Source organism: Bubalus bubalis, chromosome 12, assembly GCF_019923935.1.
Source record: "Bubalus bubalis isolate 160015118507 breed Murrah chromosome 12, NDDB_SH_1, whole genome shotgun sequence".
NCBI classification, from domain to species: domain Eukaryota; kingdom Metazoa; phylum Chordata; class Mammalia; order Artiodactyla; family Bovidae; genus Bubalus; species Bubalus bubalis.
Genome location: NC_059168.1, coordinates 3634372 through 3652258, shown reverse-complemented (window position 1 = coordinate 3652258; position 17887 = coordinate 3634372). Strand labels below are relative to the sequence as shown.

General features: G+C 49.7%; 1 protein-coding gene across 17 annotated transcripts in view; it reads right to left on the bottom strand.

The window, feature by feature from the left end:
• Positions 1-17887, bottom strand: part of INPP4A (inositol polyphosphate-4-phosphatase type I A) — a 120087-nt gene that overhangs the window by 32492 nt on the left and 69708 nt on the right. For all 17 annotated transcript variants that reach the window (XM_044925619.2, XM_044925625.2, XM_044925626.2 and 14 more), the window contains exons 5-13: positions 11215-11333; positions 8991-9107; positions 8622-8701; positions 6954-7065; positions 6115-6205; positions 5512-5659; positions 3819-3949; positions 1661-1765; positions 1080-1188 (exon numbers count right to left, since the gene is read on the bottom strand). In XM_044925619.2, coding sequence (XP_044781554.1) covers positions 1080-1188; positions 1661-1765; positions 3819-3949; positions 5512-5659; positions 6115-6205; positions 6954-7065; positions 8622-8701; positions 8991-9107; positions 11215-11333 — 1012 coding nt within the window. The remainder of the gene's footprint in view (positions 1-1079; positions 1189-1660; positions 1766-3818; positions 3950-5511; positions 5660-6114; positions 6206-6953; positions 7066-8621; positions 8702-8990; positions 9108-11214; positions 11334-17887) is intronic.

Below are 17887 nucleotides of genomic sequence, written 5' to 3'. Positions count from 1 at the left end.
CCGGGACACAGAGCCAGGCTCTGGCCTGAGGCTGCGGCCAGCACTGTGTGTGTGCACTTAGTCACCAGGCCTCCACGACTGCTCCACAGGACCTCCTGAGGATCGTGGGCCTTGGTGTTGGGGCCCCTCAACTCCACATTCTGCACCAGCTGCTCTGCTGCAGCCCCAGCTTCCTCTTTCTCTGTGATGCCACCTTCTTCTCCTGGCCCTTCCAGGATCACTGCCCAGTCCTGCCTCCCCATCTTCTCCAGAACCTCGCTCCACCAGTGTCCTCCATCTCCCCTCGTTTGCCAACATCTCTCCTACCAGCCTGAGACAAGCTTGTCTTGGTCCCAGGGACTCCTCCTCCACCTCTAGGTCCGAGGAGCCCAGGGCATCACCTACACGCATCCCATCTACTCCCTACACCCGAGCCCTCCAGTCAAGGTTAAGTCTAGCCAGGCGATGTTCGGAAGATCACCAATGCCTCCCGGTATCGGACACGGCAGCTCGGCTTCCGCTGTCTCCCTGTCGTCCCTGCCCTGCGGCAGCCCCTGCACCCTCTCCCCAGCAGGCTCCCTACCTGCTCAACCTGTCAGCTCTAGTCACCAGCTCGCCCTGCCCGCAGAGCTCCGCCCCGAGGCCCCGCCCCTTATCACGTGCCCCGCCCACCTCGCTGTTCCCCCGCTCTGATTGGTCACTCCCTGCAGCCCCTGGAGCCTCTCTGACCCTGGGAACACTGACCACCAATGTCCTCCAGGAGAGGAAACCATCTTTCCCAGACCTCACACCCTGTGATCTTCGACCAAGGTTTCTAAAGGGCAGCGGAGCCCGCCAAGTCCGCGAGGGCCGGGGGCACCATTCTCCGGGCGGATTTTTCAATCGGCTGCCGTTTTGCAAGGACAGGCCCTCGGGCACTCGTCACCGCCCAGCTTGGACGTGCACAAAGAGCGGCACAGGCGCCTCAGGCAGCTCCCCCACCCTGCACAAGCAGCTCGGACGCTGGACGTTTCTGCGGTCCCCTTGCGACTTTTTTTTTTTTTAATCCAGGAAGCCCGAGACACCAGAACAAGGAGGACAGACACCCTCTGAGAACTTACTGCTTCTTGGTCTCTTCAAACTTGCGCAGCTTTCTGCGGAGCCCTCCCGACTTGAAGCCCTGGCAGTGTGCTGCTGGCGCCCCAATGGTGACGATGTCATAGTTCTGATCTGAATGACAGAAAGCTCTCCTCCATTACTCTGGCTCAGGCCTGCGGACAAAGCTGGCTACGGGATATGCACGAAGCTCTGGGGCCCCCGCCAGCCCGGCTCCAAGCAGCCTATGGCAACGCTAGTCCCACCATCCAGGGTGCCCGAGGGCCTCTGGAGCCCAGCACCCTCATCTTGGCTCAGAGGGGCCTGTGTGGGTCTCAGGGTGGGGCCACACAGCGACCCACGACACTCAGCCTGCGCCCCTGCCTCAGAAGGATGACCCGTGGGCCGTTTTCTGCCCCAGAAATGCAAGAGAAGCTGGAAGGAGGACAAACAAGAGGAAGGTGCTAGAGCTCCTCACAAAGGCCTTGGAGGTCCCTTTGCTGTGCTCTCAGCCCAACGCCACAGCAGACACACAGGACAGACGTGCGACAGCTCAGGGACCAAGGGCCAGTGGGGAAAGCAGCGACATGATTCACGGGGCGGTTACCTGCTCCTCCATCATCCTGAACTCTCATCCTTTGTATGTGTAAGTTAGTGGGAACAAATTCTAGCTTTTTATCTGCTTTCAAACTGCTTGCTTTGAACGAGGGACCTAAGGATCAGAAGGGGAGAAGATAAAGATGGTCAGCCTGTATCCAGCGTGCAAGAAAGCCACCCAGAGAAGGGACCCTGTGAGGACTCTGCCATGGGTGAGCAGGCATGTGTTGGCAGAGGCCTCAGGGACTCCAAGCTGCTCACGAGCACGCTTCCTTCCCTGATGACGGGGGCTGTGAAATGCTGAGGGACAGCGGGTCCTGGCCAGAAGACTGGTCTGGGATCCCAGGGGTGAGTGCAGGCAGATGGAGCCACCCTTGGAAGCTGAGGAACGACACCAGGCCTGCCCACGCCAGCTCTCAGCCGAGAGGTCTGACTCAGGGATGGGAATGTGTGCAGCACGCTGTCAGCACCGCTATAGAAAGCAGGTGGGCCCGTGCCAGAAAGTGCCTGTTCCCACTGCAGAGCCTTCCAGCACCCAAGATCTAAGAAGCCGCGCAACAGCGGAGACACGCCTCCAATCTGGAAAGTGATGAGAAGGCCCACTCGCCACCCTAGGTCGCTCACGGTAAGCAGGCACCACAGGGCACCCGGTTGGGCCCTGGAACACACACTCACACATCCTCACACACACTCTGGGTGGCTCAGGAGTTTGGACCGTGTTTCCTAACAAGATATTCACAATGTTACTTCTATAACTGGAATACTTAACTAAGTGAAGAATTACATGCTGAGAAAAGAAAGGGATTATAAATTACGGTGACAATGAGGAGAAATAAACATTTCATTTAGTGAAAAACGGCACGTTTATTTTGCCAGCACAGAAAATGAAGACTGGCCACCATCTGCTCCGCGCTTTGCCCAGGAAACCGTTCCCCAGCTACTGATGGGGGTGCCCAGGGACCAGCAACATCAGCTTCCTGGGAGCCTGTTAGAAATGCCAAACCCCAGATCTGCTGTTAACAAGATTCTCAGGGGACATAGATGCACAATGACATCTCAGACGCTCTGCTCCAGAAACACCCAGGTGTATGGGTTTCAGACTTGGCCAGGTAACAGGCAGCCAGCACCAGCAGGTCCCTACGTCCCTTTAGGAAAACACTGCCATTTCTCTTAGAAATACACTTAGATCTTTTCTTCAGACGCAAACCAAACCCAGGGCACCATCATCCTGCCATCATTCCTGTATCTGGCTTCTTCTCAGTCAAGTTCATGGACAGGTTTCTATGCTCTGTGTCAAAATCACATGAAGGGCTTATGACTTTCCTGAAAACCTGAAATTCTATTATAAAAAGGGGAAGAAGGGAAGAATCTGCAGAATAAAATAATAGAAAACCAAAGTCATTTCATTTGGAATCAAAAGGGAGCGAGTTTATCATCGTTTTCTAAATCTACCTGAACATGCTTTGAAAATCAAGTGGCACCTTCTAATAAGAGGTGTCTGTATTTCATTTTCTCTTTTGAGCCTTAAAATGGAGAGCTTCACTCAGACAATTTGTATGTCAATATGTGTGTGTGTACACTCGTGTTTTTTTCTGACTCTGCGACCCCATGGACTGTAGCCCACCAGGCTCTTCTGTCCATGGCATTTCCCAGGCAAGAATACAGGTTGCCATTTCCTTCTCCAGGGGATCCTCCCAACCCAGGGACTGAACCCGCGTCTCTTGCATCGCCTATACTGGCAAGCAGATTCTTTACCACCGGTGCCACCTGGGAAGCCCATATATCAGTATAAGGACCACCAAACAGTTAAACTAGGAAATCCAGAAAACCCTGCCTTGCTTGGTCTCAAGGCAAAAGGCCTACATGCTTTCGGACACTGTGCTGACGCAGGACCAGGATGAAGCAGGAACATGAACCGACGGCCTGGGACCCTGTCTCTCCTCTGTTTCATCCTACGGTGGTTTGCTTTGGCAGAGGACACCATGGACGGAACTTTCAATGCAATTCACACATTTGTCTTAATTAAGATCTGAAAACTCCATCTTTGAAAGAACCGACATCTACATGAGAATCTATTTTTAAAAATCCATTAGAGCGTCTGTCAGTGGGCATATGTGAGCAACCCCGGATTCCAGGTTTTTAGCTGGGAAATGAGAGTGGGCACCCACCTTTGTACTGATGGAGGTCGGTCAGGTTCTCCTGGTAGGTGAGGATGATGGTCTGGTACTGTGTGACAATCTGGCGCCGGAGGCTCTCCCAGCATGGGGACAGCTCCCCCAGCTCCTCCAGTTCACATACTCTGCAAGCAAAACACACACGTCAGGCCATGGCGCCCACTCCCTCCTGGCAGAGGCTCAGGAGTCCTGAGCATCCAGGAGGCCAGATGGTTGTGGACGTGTTGCTGACGCTCAGGGAAGGCCCTGTGGGTCTGAAGGGCCAGCAGCGGGGCAGCACGGCAGACGGCTCCACATGCGGCTGTAAGAAAGGCGGGCAACCACTGACCGTGTGGAAACTGCAGACAAGCTTTCCATAGGAACCTAGATGTTCAGGGAAAACTAAGCGAAGGACTGGAGAGGGGAGTGGCTCTGCCGTGGCCCCTATGACCATGCACATATCCAGGGGCCACAAGAGCTTGAGCTGCAGCCCATTTGAGTCTGACCCTCCCAGATCAATAGAGGACTAGAGCCTGAGGGCAACCCTCTCCCCTCTCCTCATCCCCACCAGGGTCTGTCACTGCCCCCTGGGTTCTGGGAAGCATGGGCCTTTCCGCCCTCCCAGAGCAGAGCTGCAGAACATAAAGCTGTCCAACAAGCCTGCAGCTGGGCTGCTCAGCAGTGTGGGTCCCACAGCTGCCAGGCCCTTGAGTCTCACTGGCATCCTTTCCAGGTCTGGGACAAGGACCCTGGGAAACCGGCAACTTCAGCCATGGCTCCCGTCACTGTCTGTATAAGTGATGAACTGTCCGGATGTAAAAGGTCTGAGGGTGAGGGGAGACGAGGACAAGAAAGAAAGGACTTGGGACCTCCACAAAAATGAAAGCTGTTTAAGAACTGAAACATATGGGACTTCCCTGGTGGTCCAGTGGCTAAGAACCTGCGATTCCACTTCAGAGGCATGGGTTCGATCCCTGGCTGGGGAAGTAAGATCCTGCTTGCCACGCAGCATGGCCAAAGAGACAGAAATGATATATAATCTCAGCTCGGCAGGAAATAATAGCTACATAATCAGACTAATGAACACACACAATGGATTTTTAAAAAAGGATAACCATTTTAGGAAACTGGGGAGAAAGTATAAAAGACCTAAAGTCCTCATCATTTATGAGGATTTCCCTTTCCTACTCAGGAGTTAATCCCTGAAATTGATTGAGAGTGCTCTGTGCATATATACAGAAATACAGCAGAAAACACTGATGTGGCTGAAGTGGCTGTTTCTTGGGAAATAAGCATCTCAGCATCTCAAGACTTGCATTTTTTGTAAAAACCCTTTTGCACTCTTTCACTTTTTACACTATGCACTTTTTCCTCTGGGAGGCTAATTTTATAAACGTTTTTAGGAATCTACTAAATTATCTGAAGTTAAAAAGTCATACCATTTTATCATTATTAAATCAGCAAAAGGAATGCTGAAGTGGGGGGAACATGTGCTCGGCTCTGGCACAGCTGGCCTGTCAGGCAGGCGACCTTGTGACTTCCTCACACACAAACGGGGGACACAGTTGAGCAAACTGAGCCCAGGCTGAGAAGTAGGCAGGTGGCAGGGCTGGGTGTGCAACCAGGCCTGTCTGAGGTCCGTGCTCACCTGCCCCGTCTATGAGCTTTCCTGCGGGAAGGGGTGGCCGGCAGGAGCCCTAGGCCTCACCTGGCTGCGTCCTCCTCCAGCAGGAGCTTCACAAACTGCCGGGGCACATGCAGGGACAGCACGCTCTCTGCCATCTGCTCCAGGATCCGCAGGTGGTTGCCCTCGGTGGTCGGGAAGCGGTACATGCGGCAGATGGCACCACCAAACACTGAGGCGGGAGAGAAACAGCTGCAGTGAGCGGGTGCGGGCCGCCGTGGCCCCCCCAGCCTACATGGTGCCCTCACCCCCAGGTCTCCTTGCTGTTTCTCTCCAGGGAATCCGAACACTTAAACCCAAGCCCACCGAGTGACTGAGCCTCAATGCTCCTGCCCCGAGACATGCAGTCTTGTCATCCCAGACCATGTCCCTGGCTTGGAGGTGCTAGGACTGGGTGGGGAGGCCACTGGTCATCGAGTCATCAAGACAGGGCAAAAGGAAGGAGGAGCCCTTCCCCTGGAGGGTCACCAGTTCCCAATATGCTGAACCAAAGAATGGCACGCTGGTGTGCAGGGAGGTGACCACTGGCGGACACGCCCGTGACGATCGGAGCAGGTGGGGGATGGGACCGCGAGCCCAGGTGGATACTCACGAGCTGCACGAGTACCCACAGAGGAAGCTGTTTACCTGATTTCAGTAAAGTGTCTTTTCGCAACGAAGCATACTTGGATCGGATCCCCAAGGCCTCAGTCAAGCTCTCGTCAACAGGCAGAACCATCTAAAAACACGTACACACGAGCATGACGAAACTGCCTCAGACTCCAGGGCGCATCATAGACCATAAAAGCCTCCTTGAAGCTAATATCCACAGTCAACTCTATGAGAAACACCCAGCCCCAGCCACAAACAAGAGAGGCCACCGCCTGGGACACTGAACGCCCTCCGCCCACAGTTTTCTAGAAATGCACTCTTCTGACCGAGTCACTTCCCTTTGTCTCTGAGTGTTTTGCTGTGTAGGATGAAAGGGCGGTGGTAGACAGGCCTGAGAGTATTTCCATAGCTAACGTTTCAGACTTGTTTTGGGTACAGTGAGAGATCTCTGTATTTTACAATGACTACTTGCCAGTGTTTGGGCTATTAGAGCTCTTGTTTGAGAGTGTCTGTGTGAGCAGCTGTGCATGAGGGGGGCAGTGAGAGGTGGGTGGGGAGCGCAGGTGTGCGATAGGGCCCAGGCAGCCATGGTCAGGGAGTGTCTGGGAGAGGAAGACCTTAACCCACCCTCAGAGACAACCTGGGTCTCAGTCCACACCCGCAAGCCACCTCTCCCCTCCCGCCTACAGCTCCCGCTATTGAGGAGCCAGCTGTGACCTGGAAAAGAGGCTGGGGAGCCCCCTGTCTACTGGATAAGTGCCTGAGGGCGCAGGCATGTCCAGTAGGGGCCCCACTGTCCCGTCCCCTGAACTCAGAGGCCATGACTGTTAGGAGGGCCCTCCAGCCCACCCAGAGGGAGAAGATGCTGTGCTCACCCTCCCGTTGACGGTGTCCAGAGACCGGGTCACTGGGGGCCGCTGATCCGACTTCTCCTCCATCTGCCAGCCCATGACGGTGATGTTGCCCACGCGGTCACTCTCTGCAGACCTGCAACCGGCAGTGCCCTTCAGCATTGGTGCTGTGACTGGGCTTCACCTTCTGCTAAACGCAAAGCTCAGCATCCCGGGTGCTCGAGGGGTCCTGGGGGAACCAGGACGGGGCCGGCTGGTCGGCCCAATGGCAGCTGCCACATGCAGGGGCTCTGAGGGCGGCAGGTGAGCAACGGTGGGGCCACAAGGGAAGGCCGCGTCTGGGAGGCGGCAACGCCCCACAGGGAAGCACGGACGTGCCGGTAAAGTGGGAGGGGCAAAACCACCGCCCGCGTGGGAGGCCGGGGCCCCTCAGCCCTGGGCTGCCCCTCCCCTGAGAGTGATGGGGACACATCTCAGAGTCAGGACCCCGAGCATCTTCTGGCACAGGACCCTTCTGCTCCATCTACTCCATCCTCAAGCTCTGATTAGCCTCAAGGCCTAGGTCTGGACCCCAGTTAGCTGAGGTCACACGGGAATTCCCAAAGCCTCTGAATCCTTCGTGATACAGCTGAGGCCCCTCTAGCCCTGGTCAGTTTCACCCCAAGACCCCTCAGGGTGGCTGCCGGCTGCCTGGGCCCCTCTGATTCATCCCGGGAAGCTCTGATTCATAAAGCAATACTGTGAAGCCTTGGGCTTTTTATCTGAAGCGTGGCACTTAGCCAGGTTGTAAGTTTTTGCATGGTCACATCCATCCACTGACCGTACCCTTTGTGATTCACTCTCACGGTTCCCGTGCCTGGGAAAGTCAACCCCAGTCACACTGTTCAGTGACCATCTCTAGCTCCTTTTAAAAAGGATGATGTCCAACCAGAATCAGCTCTGGCAATGGATGAAGCTGAGTGTTTTCCTCTAACCATCCTTCCCGGAAGCGAACCCACCCATTCTCCCAAGACCCTTCTCTCGTCCTGAGTCGGGCTCTCACACAGGGTCACTGCAGGGCAAGCCCCCAGCGCCTGCAGCGCTGCCATCCCGCGCCTGCAGAATGGCATACTACCGGCCAAGGATTCACCTCCTACATCAAAACTGTCCTTGCTATTTCAGACTGTTTTCCCAATTTTTACATAATTTGGGGGGGAAAAAGATGGAGCGACAGAAAGAAAGAACACTCCATCAGGGTGGGACCTGCCCCTAAACTGAATTTGGGAAGAACTGACATCTTGACCCCATCACAGTGGGGGTGGCCCCTCCCTCCCCTCATTCATTCCTTCCACAAATATTTCCTGAGCAGCAGACATTGTTCTAAGTCTTGGGATACCTGCTCTCTGGGAGATAACATCCTATTGGGGGGGATAGATGACAGCCAAATACATTTGGTATTATTAGAGGTACACAAAGATTTTCCTGTAGGTCTGCATACTTCCCGTGAACACTGCACACTTCCGTTTCATGACATGCCCTCTGACAGGCTGAGTTTTCTTCTTTCTCCTCAGTGACAACCACCCCCACCAAGACTGGCTTCTGGGGACAGGGGTTGAGGGTAAGACACTCTCCCAATATACGGTCGACCTTCCCCATCTGTCCCCGGACCTTGTGATTCCAGATACTTGCAGACAGACAAAATTAAATACCAACCTTAATGTTAAATACAACCTATGGTGCCTGTCCTGGAGCAGATCTTTGACGACAAAAGTTCCGGACCCCAGCAAGTACATCTGCGGGAGGGGGAGACAGCATTAGTGCCCAGGCTGTGCCGCTCCTCCAGCTCTTGGGGCAGCGGCGGGTGGAGGGGGTGGGGATCCGGCTGGCTGGCTCTCTCAACACGTCTGACTTCATCTCAGGAGCCCAATGGGAGGCGTAGAAAGAATTCCCAAAGACAAAAACACCTGGACATTAATTCGTAAGCCAGGAATAAAGTCAGTCTCGAGTTCACCTCCCAGACAATTATGTAGCTTTAAAAAAAGAAGGGAAGAACATCCCACGAACCACAACATGGTACTTAACTGTTCCCTGAGATCTGTCCTTGACATCATACACGGACAGCTTGATCTGTGTCATCTGATTGATGAGAGAGTCTTGAAAGAAGGCAATGCTGCTTAGAAATATAGGATCATTGGTTCCCTATAATAGGAAAAAAAAAAAAAAATCAGAATACAGAGTTGCATTTTCCTTAAGTGGTTGCTTTTGAAATACACCAACATTCTCAGAAGGAGAAACTAACTAACATCTTACCAGCTTGGATCAACAGGAATGCAAACAGGCTTTACAGGGATGCAGACAAGCCAAACTCTGCTTTCCAAGAAAGACAAAGCCTGTAGGCCCAGATACCATGAATAGATCACCACATGCTGGGCCCACGAGCTCACCCTAAGGGCTCCTCCCCCAGCAGGAAAGACTTTCTGTAACTACTCTTACCACTTCAGATGTATTTGGATCTACTACTGTAGGCTATTCCTTTAAGCTGAGGCAGATGGAAAGATGAAAGAGGAAATGAATGGTCAGAATTGTTTATTTCTAGAATCCTGGGTTTGTAATAATGGAGGTCCAGCTTTTTTAAGGTTGTCTTTTTCTGAGGATGAGCTGCGAGTCTCTAGATCATAGGTCACTATTTCTTGGCAGCCCAGCCCTGACCTCAAACGCCATTATATTAAACTCGCTTCCTCAGGTGGTGGTTAGTGATCTTGGCCAAACTGTTAGCAGTTCTTGTCTGTACCTGCAGTTCCAGATCTGATGTCTTGCCACCTGCTGGACAGTCTCGTCCCCACCCCCACCCTGCAGTGACCTGCTGGGGCCACAGCCCCACCCAACCACTCCATCTGCTGGTACAGACTCCCTCTGACTCTCCTTCCAAGGAGGCTCCAGACCCAGGCACCGGCTTTGCTGCCTTCTCTGTTGTTCTGAACCACCCAGGGACAATTCACCCCTGCAAGTTCCACCTGCAGAGCCTCCCTCTCACGCCCCCTTCTTCCCATTCCTCCCCGCTGCCAGTGGGGGCCCAGATCACTCCCCCAGGACCTGCCTTAAACACACCTGCAGACCAGCCGGCTACAGCACAGCCAGACCCCCTGCACCCCTGCAGTGCCTCGTGCACAGTGAGCGGGACAGGCCCCCATCCCCACGCACTGTCCCACTCGCTCTGCCCTCACACGGCCCACACTCCGCTCGTCTGCAGGGAGCCGTTCACTTCAGCCGCCTCACCCACAGCCTGGTAGACTCCCTGAGGCAGGGGCGGGGCTCAAGGCTTGCTGTGCCATCCACAGCTCCCAGTGCTTTGTGGGTAAGCAGTGCTAGACAAATGCTAGAAACCAGAACTGTTGGCTTGAACTTGAAATAAATTTCCAAGGTAATGAGAGGGTCTATCAGGCAAAATGTAAAACTTGGAAAGAAGGAGAAATGCAGTTTGCTTGCTGGAGACTGCTAGGGAGGGCAATATTCACACAGAAACTCACATCACCAACAAAATCTTACAGGAGCTCACACCAGCCACCTCCTACACTTAGTTTCATAACTTACGTAATGTGCTCAATTATCTCAAGAAATCCGGTAAAATTCCTGAGGTGACTGTATCATTTCATTTCATGTACAGAGTAAACACATAACACACAACTCAAAAAAGGATATAAAAATACAAACCAATAACAAGTATGGCCAGTAAGAGGGTTGGTTGATAGTTAACATTCTCTAAACTCTGATTAAAGACCACAAGTATCCAAAAGTAGCAGCCAATTAGAGATGAGAAGGGAGTATGAGGTCTTACCTCTTAAAAAGCAATCTACCTTAGAGGATCACTGTTCAAAAACAGCCAGCCAATAAATAATCAACGACTGTAAAGGATATGGCAAATCAAGGGTTTCTCTGATGGCTCTGTGGTAACGAGCCCCCTGCCAATGCAGGGTACTTGGGTTCGACCCCTGGAGGAGGAAATGGCAACCCACTCTATATTCCTGCCTGGAGAATCCCATGGACAGAGGAGCCTGGCGAGCTAAGGTCCATGGGGTCGCAGAGTCGGACACGACTGAGCGACTACAAACAACATGGCAAATAAAAGCACCACCCAGATGAGTAAGCATGATGAAAGATACCAATGTGCTGCATTCGTGCAACGTTCGTGCAAGAAGTGGGACAATCCGCAGGAATAAACCTCAGCTACGGGTGCTCAGGGCACTGAGCAGACCTCCCACCAGGACCAGAAGCAGTCTTGGAGCCGCCGGGGGCAAGAAGCACCCACCTCGATGATCTCCGTCTGTGCGTGCTTCGTCCAGAATGCCTGGGGTGGGGTGGTCACGCTCACTGCCACAAAGCTATTTGGTTTTCGATCTAGTGACGGAGTATGCAGCTCACTGCAGGCTACAAAATTAGAATAGAAATAAAATAAATAAAGTAGAAATGGTTCTTAAAAATCAGACTTCAGTTAGTTCTCTGTTCCAAACACACCCAAAGAAGGTAAAAGAAGTAAAACCCACACAACGGAATGAGATGATCACTCTTGACTGTTGTTACAGGGAGGAGACTTTTTAAATTAGAAATGATCCCTTCTCATTCCTCCCAGCCTTCCCGGCCCCCAGGACAGCAATGCCATAACTGCTGATGGAAGGCTCTCTTCATCCACGGAATGGATGACACAGGAAAGGTCTGACCCGTGAAGTTTGACCTTAATAACTAATTGGAACTAAGCAGCCACAGAGTCTATGAAATCAAGACCCAGCTACACACGCCCGCATCCAGGGCTGCTGCACTCCTAAGCTCACAGTATCCCTGGGTCTGTGTGTGACATATGTTGGAAGCTAATTAAAATTCTATTGCAAAATAAAGTTCTTTTTTTCTTTTTAAGAAAATCATGCTCATTCATTTTCCTTATAAGACTCATATCAAATTTGAGATTACTAAACATGTGGCTTTTTAGAACTAAAGACACTTCATGAACTGTTTCAGTTAGAAAACATATTGCACTAAGCATTTTGAAATAGATTGTAAGACTCAGATAAAGTGAAAGTGAAGTCGCTTAGTCGTGTCCAACTCTTTGCGACCCCATAGACTGTAGGCTACCAGGCTCCTCCATCCATGGGATTTTCCAGGCAAGAGTACTGGAGTGGGGTGCCATTTCCTTCTCCAGAGGATCTTCCTGACCCAGGGATTGAACCCGGGTCTCCCACTTTGTAGGCAGACGCTTTACCATCTGAGCCACCAGGGAAGCCTTAGTCAATCATAGACGGGACCCACAATAAAAAGGATCATACTTCTTTGAATCTAACATGCCATCTACTGTAAAATGCATTATCAAAGAAAAAAAGGCCCATCGCCATTAACCTATGATATGCCATTAACTATAAGACACTTTCTGATTAAAGAGATACTAAAAGATGAGAAAGATATCCACCTTGTGACTGGCGAAATATACGGTAAATCAAAGTCCAACACTCATAACAAGAACTGGCTTTTCTGGAGAGGCAATGAACATGCCCCAGAGTGCTGAAGGCCTCTGCTTAATTCCCAGAGTTCTGAAACAATTGATTGTTTTTAATTTTTTATAGAATTTTAGAAGTTACTTTCCATTTAGTTATTACAAAATATTGGCTGTATTCCCCATGCTGTGCAGTACATCCTTGAGCCCATCTTACACCCAGCAGTCTGTACCTCTCAGTCCCCTTGCCCTATATGCCCCTTCCTGGCCCTCTCCACCAGAAACCACCAGTTTGTTCTTCATATGTGTGAGTCTACTTTTCTGTTATATTCACTAGTTTGTTGTGTTTTTTAGATTCCACAGATAAGTGGTATCCTACAGTGTTTATCTTTCTCTGACTTACTTCACTTAGCATAATGCCCTCCAAGTCTATCCATGTTGCTGCAAAGGACAAAATTTCATCCGTTGTTAATGGCTGAGTAATATTCCATTGTTTATATTTCTCTATGTGTGTGTGTGTATATACTCACATCTATAATATGTACATATACACACATACAACAAATACATACACACACCCTCCACATCTTCATCCATTCATCTGCTGATGGGCACTTAGGTTGTTTCAGCATGTTGGCAACTGAAATCATTGATCTGGACCATTTTTTCACTGTCTTTATGGAGGAGAGGATTTTTAGAGGTCTCTACTCCTGTTCTCGTCATTCTCATTTATTTTTCAAATGCTCATTGGTGATTTAAAATTCATAAACTGATTTTTACTTCAGCAAATTAATTTACTGCTGAAAACTGATCTCTTTGTAATATGTTCTCATACATTTTTATGGATTTTCATTACTTATTGGATATAATAAGACACAAAGAGCCTTACTCATTCAATGAGCTCTGACAATCATACACACTCACAAAACAAGATGACTTTCTCCATCAGACAAGAAAGCTCCCCTCCCACTTCCCAGTCAGTTCCCCTGCCTGCGAACCACTTTCTGATTTTTACCATTTTTGTCCATTCTTGAATTTCTTGAACATAAATGGAATGTTTTCAAGATTCATCTGTATTGTTTATATACTGATAATTCATTCTTTTTAAAAACTGATGAATCATATTCCATTGTATGAATATACCAAAATTTACTTACCAGTCACTGTATGTTAATAGACAGTTGGGTTGTTTGCAGTTTTGAACCGTTATAAATAAAGGTGCTATAGACATTCCTGGAGAAGGCAATAGCACCCCACTTGGAGAAGGCGATGGCACCCCACTCGGAGAAGGCGATGGCACCCCACTCAGAGAAGGTGATGGCACCCCACTCCAGTACTCTTGCCTGCAAAGTCCCATGGACAGAGGAGCCTGGTAGGCTGCAGTCCATGGGGTCGCAAAGAGTCGGACATGACTGAGCAACTTCACTTTCACTTTTCATTTTCATGCATTGGAGAAGGCAATGGCAACCCACTCCAGTGTTCCTGCCTGGAGAATCCCAGGGACCAGGGAGCCTGGTGGGCTGCCGTCTATAGAGTCACACAGAGTTGGACACGACTTAGCAGCAGCAGCAGACATTCTTACTCACATCTTCTTGTGAACATGTTTTCTTTTGCATAAGCACTTAGGAGTGGAACTTCCAGGTTACAGTAGAGAAGGATATGCTTAGCTTTGTAAGAAGCTGACAGATTCCTAAAGTGGCTGCATCACTTTATAATCTTACTGCAATTTACCAGAGTTCCAGTTGCTCTGAATCCCACCAACATTTGGTGGGTTAGCCTTTATCTTAGTTGTTCTAAAGAACGTGTTTTCATTTGCACTTCTGCAATGACTAATGATGTTAAGCATCTTTTCACCATGTGTTTGTTCATTTTTATAACTTCTTTAGTCAAGAGTCTGCTCAAGTCTTTTGTTCATTTTTAAATTGATTTTTTTTACTGTCAATTTGTAAGCATTTTATCCTAGATCTGTCCTTTGTCAGGTATATGTGAATATTTTTCTCCAGTTTGTGGTTTATTTATTCATTTTCTCAAAGATTTCTAGAGTTTTTTATTTTAGATTTTTAATTTTAGGGACTAGCCGGCAGAAAAACGTCCCTCCCCTCAAAAAGGGCCAAATTCTAATTTCAGGAACTTTTGAAATTATTATAATACAGGCAAAAGGACTTCATAGAAGTAACTAAGGTCATGGAATCTTGACATGGAAAGATTACTGCAGATTATCTGGATGAGCTTAATCTAATCATATGAGCTCCTAAAAGTACAAGAGGAAGATGGAAGGGTGAGTTACAAAGGCATGAATTAAAAAAAGACCGGGGAAGTTCTAAGCATGAAAGGCACTCAACCTGCCATTGCTGGCTGTGGAGAGAGAGGAAGGAGCCACAACCACAGAACGTGAGTGGCCTTTATAAGTGGAGAACAGGCCTCGACTGGTAGCTAGCGAAGAAATAGGGACCTCAGTCCTCAACCAACTTGAATGAGTAAGGAGCCACCTTTAACCCTCGAGTCCCCAGGAAGGACTGCGGCCATGCTGATGCTTTGACTTTGGTGTTTATAAGACTGAGTAAGAGACCTGGCTGAGCCCTTTGCTTTCTGACCTAAGGGAACTGTAAGATAATAAATTTGGCTTGTTTAAAGGTCTTATATTGTGGTAATTTGTTACAGCAGCAATAGAAAACTAAAACATATCGTACTTCCTGCCAAGTGATCAATCTCTGCCTAACCAGAAGTTGTGGTTGTGAGCTCTCCAGTTTCTTTTCTTCCAGAAGCTTTAAGGTCTTGTTCTCTTTTTGAAACACAGTGTTATTATTTCTGTTTGGCTGTGCCGGGTCTCCGTTGCTGTGCGGGCTCTTCTCCAGCGCTGTGGAGAGCACGGGGGCTACTCTTCAGTTGTGGTGCACGGGCGTCTCACTGAGGGGGCTTCCCTTGCTGCAGAGCGGGGGCTCCAGGCATGTGGGCTTCCGCAGCTGCAGCTCCTGGCCTCCAAGCACAGGCTCAGTAGCCGTGGTGCATGCACTTAGCTGCCCCGCCGTATGTGAGATCTTCCTAGACGAGGGACTGAACCCATGCCTCCTGCACTGGCAGGTGGGTTCTTCACCACTGAGCCTCCAGGGAAGCCCCTGTTGTCTTTTTCAATTCTGTTCTACTTCTTCTATGATGTCTGCCTCCACATCAGAGATATGACTGTTCCGCTGTTCTCTGTCCTTTAAGCTACACCCCGCGGAGACCCTGGTCTGGTCTCTCTCGGCCTGCCCTCTCACTGTGTGAGGCTAGAACACCTGGGTCTCTCAAAGCCCAGTGATGGCACGTAGACTGAGATACAGCAAGTGGCCCGAGGCCAAGGCTGGAAAGACTGATGTCAGCTTAAGGGCTGATGGGCCAACTGCCACGCTCAGAAAATACCTCCCTACAAGTGACATTCTCTCGTGGCCTTGTCCCTATCCAACCTAAATCTCACCCAAGGTTTAATCCCTAGCTCAGTTCCATGACTTCCATGAAGCTTCCTCTCAGTGGCCCACAGTCACATCTCCTGCTTATCACTTACATAACTCCTCTGGCATATTTCCATAGAAACCATTAATCCCTGATGTGTATGCGGTGTCTTTCCAACCAGAGCATCTGTGTCCCAGCTGAATAAATGCTACCGAGGTAAACTGGAAAACACATTTCAGGTGCCTATCATTTGACTCAGCAATTCTATATCCTATTACTTATCCCATGGAGAGAACCAACAAAACATGTGAAAGACCCAAGCACAAGTACATTCACTGTTGGTATTTACGACGGCAGACTGAAAAGACCGAAGTGTCCAGCAACAGGAGGCTGGTTACAATAAGCACAGCACAGTTACACAGCAGACTCTATGCAGCCATCTAGAACGATGAGGTGGCAGACCCACGCAGACCAAAACGAAAGGACGCCAGTGATGCTCTGCTACGTGGAAAACCACACTAAGAACACTAGGGCGATGGAACTTCCCTAGCGGTACATGGTGGGGACTTCGGACCTTCCAACGCAGGGTCAGGGAGCAAAGATTCCCACACGCCTCACGGCCAAAAAACCAAAACACAGAAAACAGAAGGAATTAACAAATTAAAGACTTTCTAAAATGACTTTTAAAAAAACAACAGGATGGCAATTCTGTAAATAATTCCATCACCTCCACAACCAGAAATCATTAACAATTTCTATATAGCACTGTGTGGGTGTAAAAAAATATCTGCAAAAGGATACATACCAAGACGCTGACTGTGGGTCTCTCTGATCGGGCTCTCTTTCCCTCTAACATTTTCTCTAATAAAGGTTTTTAAACGAGTGCTTTTCAGTTTTAAATTCTGTTTTTAAGATAAAATATTTGACCATTCAATTATCTGGCTCCTACTCCTCATCTTCTGTTTTTTGTGTGTGTATAGTAAAATTCATTTAACATAAAACTCTGCCTCACCTTTTTAAGCTGTTTCTTCCTCCATCTGTCTAATTAATATGACTATATTATTGCCCTTGACTTGTCAGATTCAGAAATGTCCTGATTTCTAGATTTCTATTATAGGGTGAAGATTTTTATCTCCATTATATCAACTCTCATTCTCTCTCTATAGTCAGGTTAACTCAACATTTTTGTTACATCCATGTCCTACATTATTAGAGCTGCTGCTGCTACTGCTGCTGCTAAGTCGCTTCAGTCGTGTCTGACTCTGTGTGACCCCAGAGATGGCAGCCCACCAGGCTCCCCCGTCCCTGGGATTCTCCAGGCAAGAACACTGGAGTGGGTTGCCATTTCCTTCTCCAATGCGTGAAAGTGAAAAGTGAAAGGGAAGTCGATCAGTCGTGTCTGACTCTTAGCGACCCCATGGACTGCAGCCCACCAGGCTCCTCCATCCATGGGATTTTCCAGGCAAGAGTACTGGAGTGGGGTGCCACTGCCTTCTCCGGTTAGAGCTAAGCAAATACTATTCATTAAAGGATTTCTTTGACTTCTCTCCTGTGTTGGGCTCTGTTTCCTGGATCTTCCTTCTCCTCAGTTTATTCCCTCTTTTGGATCATTTTATTTACTCATTTCTGGCTGGGCTGGGTCTTCCTTGCTGTGCAGGCTTTTTCTCTGGGTGCGGTGAGCGGGGGCTGCTCTCTAGCTGTGGCGTGCAGGTTTCTCACTTGCAGTGGCTTCTCTTACTGCGGAGCTCGGGCTCTAGGGCACGCAGGCTTCAGCAGTCGTGATGCAGAGGCTTAGTTACTCCACAACGCAGGCGTTCTTCCTGGACCAGCGATCGAACCTGTGTCCCCTGCATTGGCAGGAGGACTCTTAACCACGGGACTACCAGGGAAGCCCAAGTTCTATTGTTTCTAATCTTTTTTTCTTTCATGTTGTGAGCCTTCCAGCAATCTCTTCTTCATTTTGCTTTATATCACCTTCGAGGAATAACTTGTATGTAAAACACATCCACTTTAAGTGTGGCACTCAGTTCTGATCAGCGCATACACTCCTAGACCCACCACTACTGCCCAG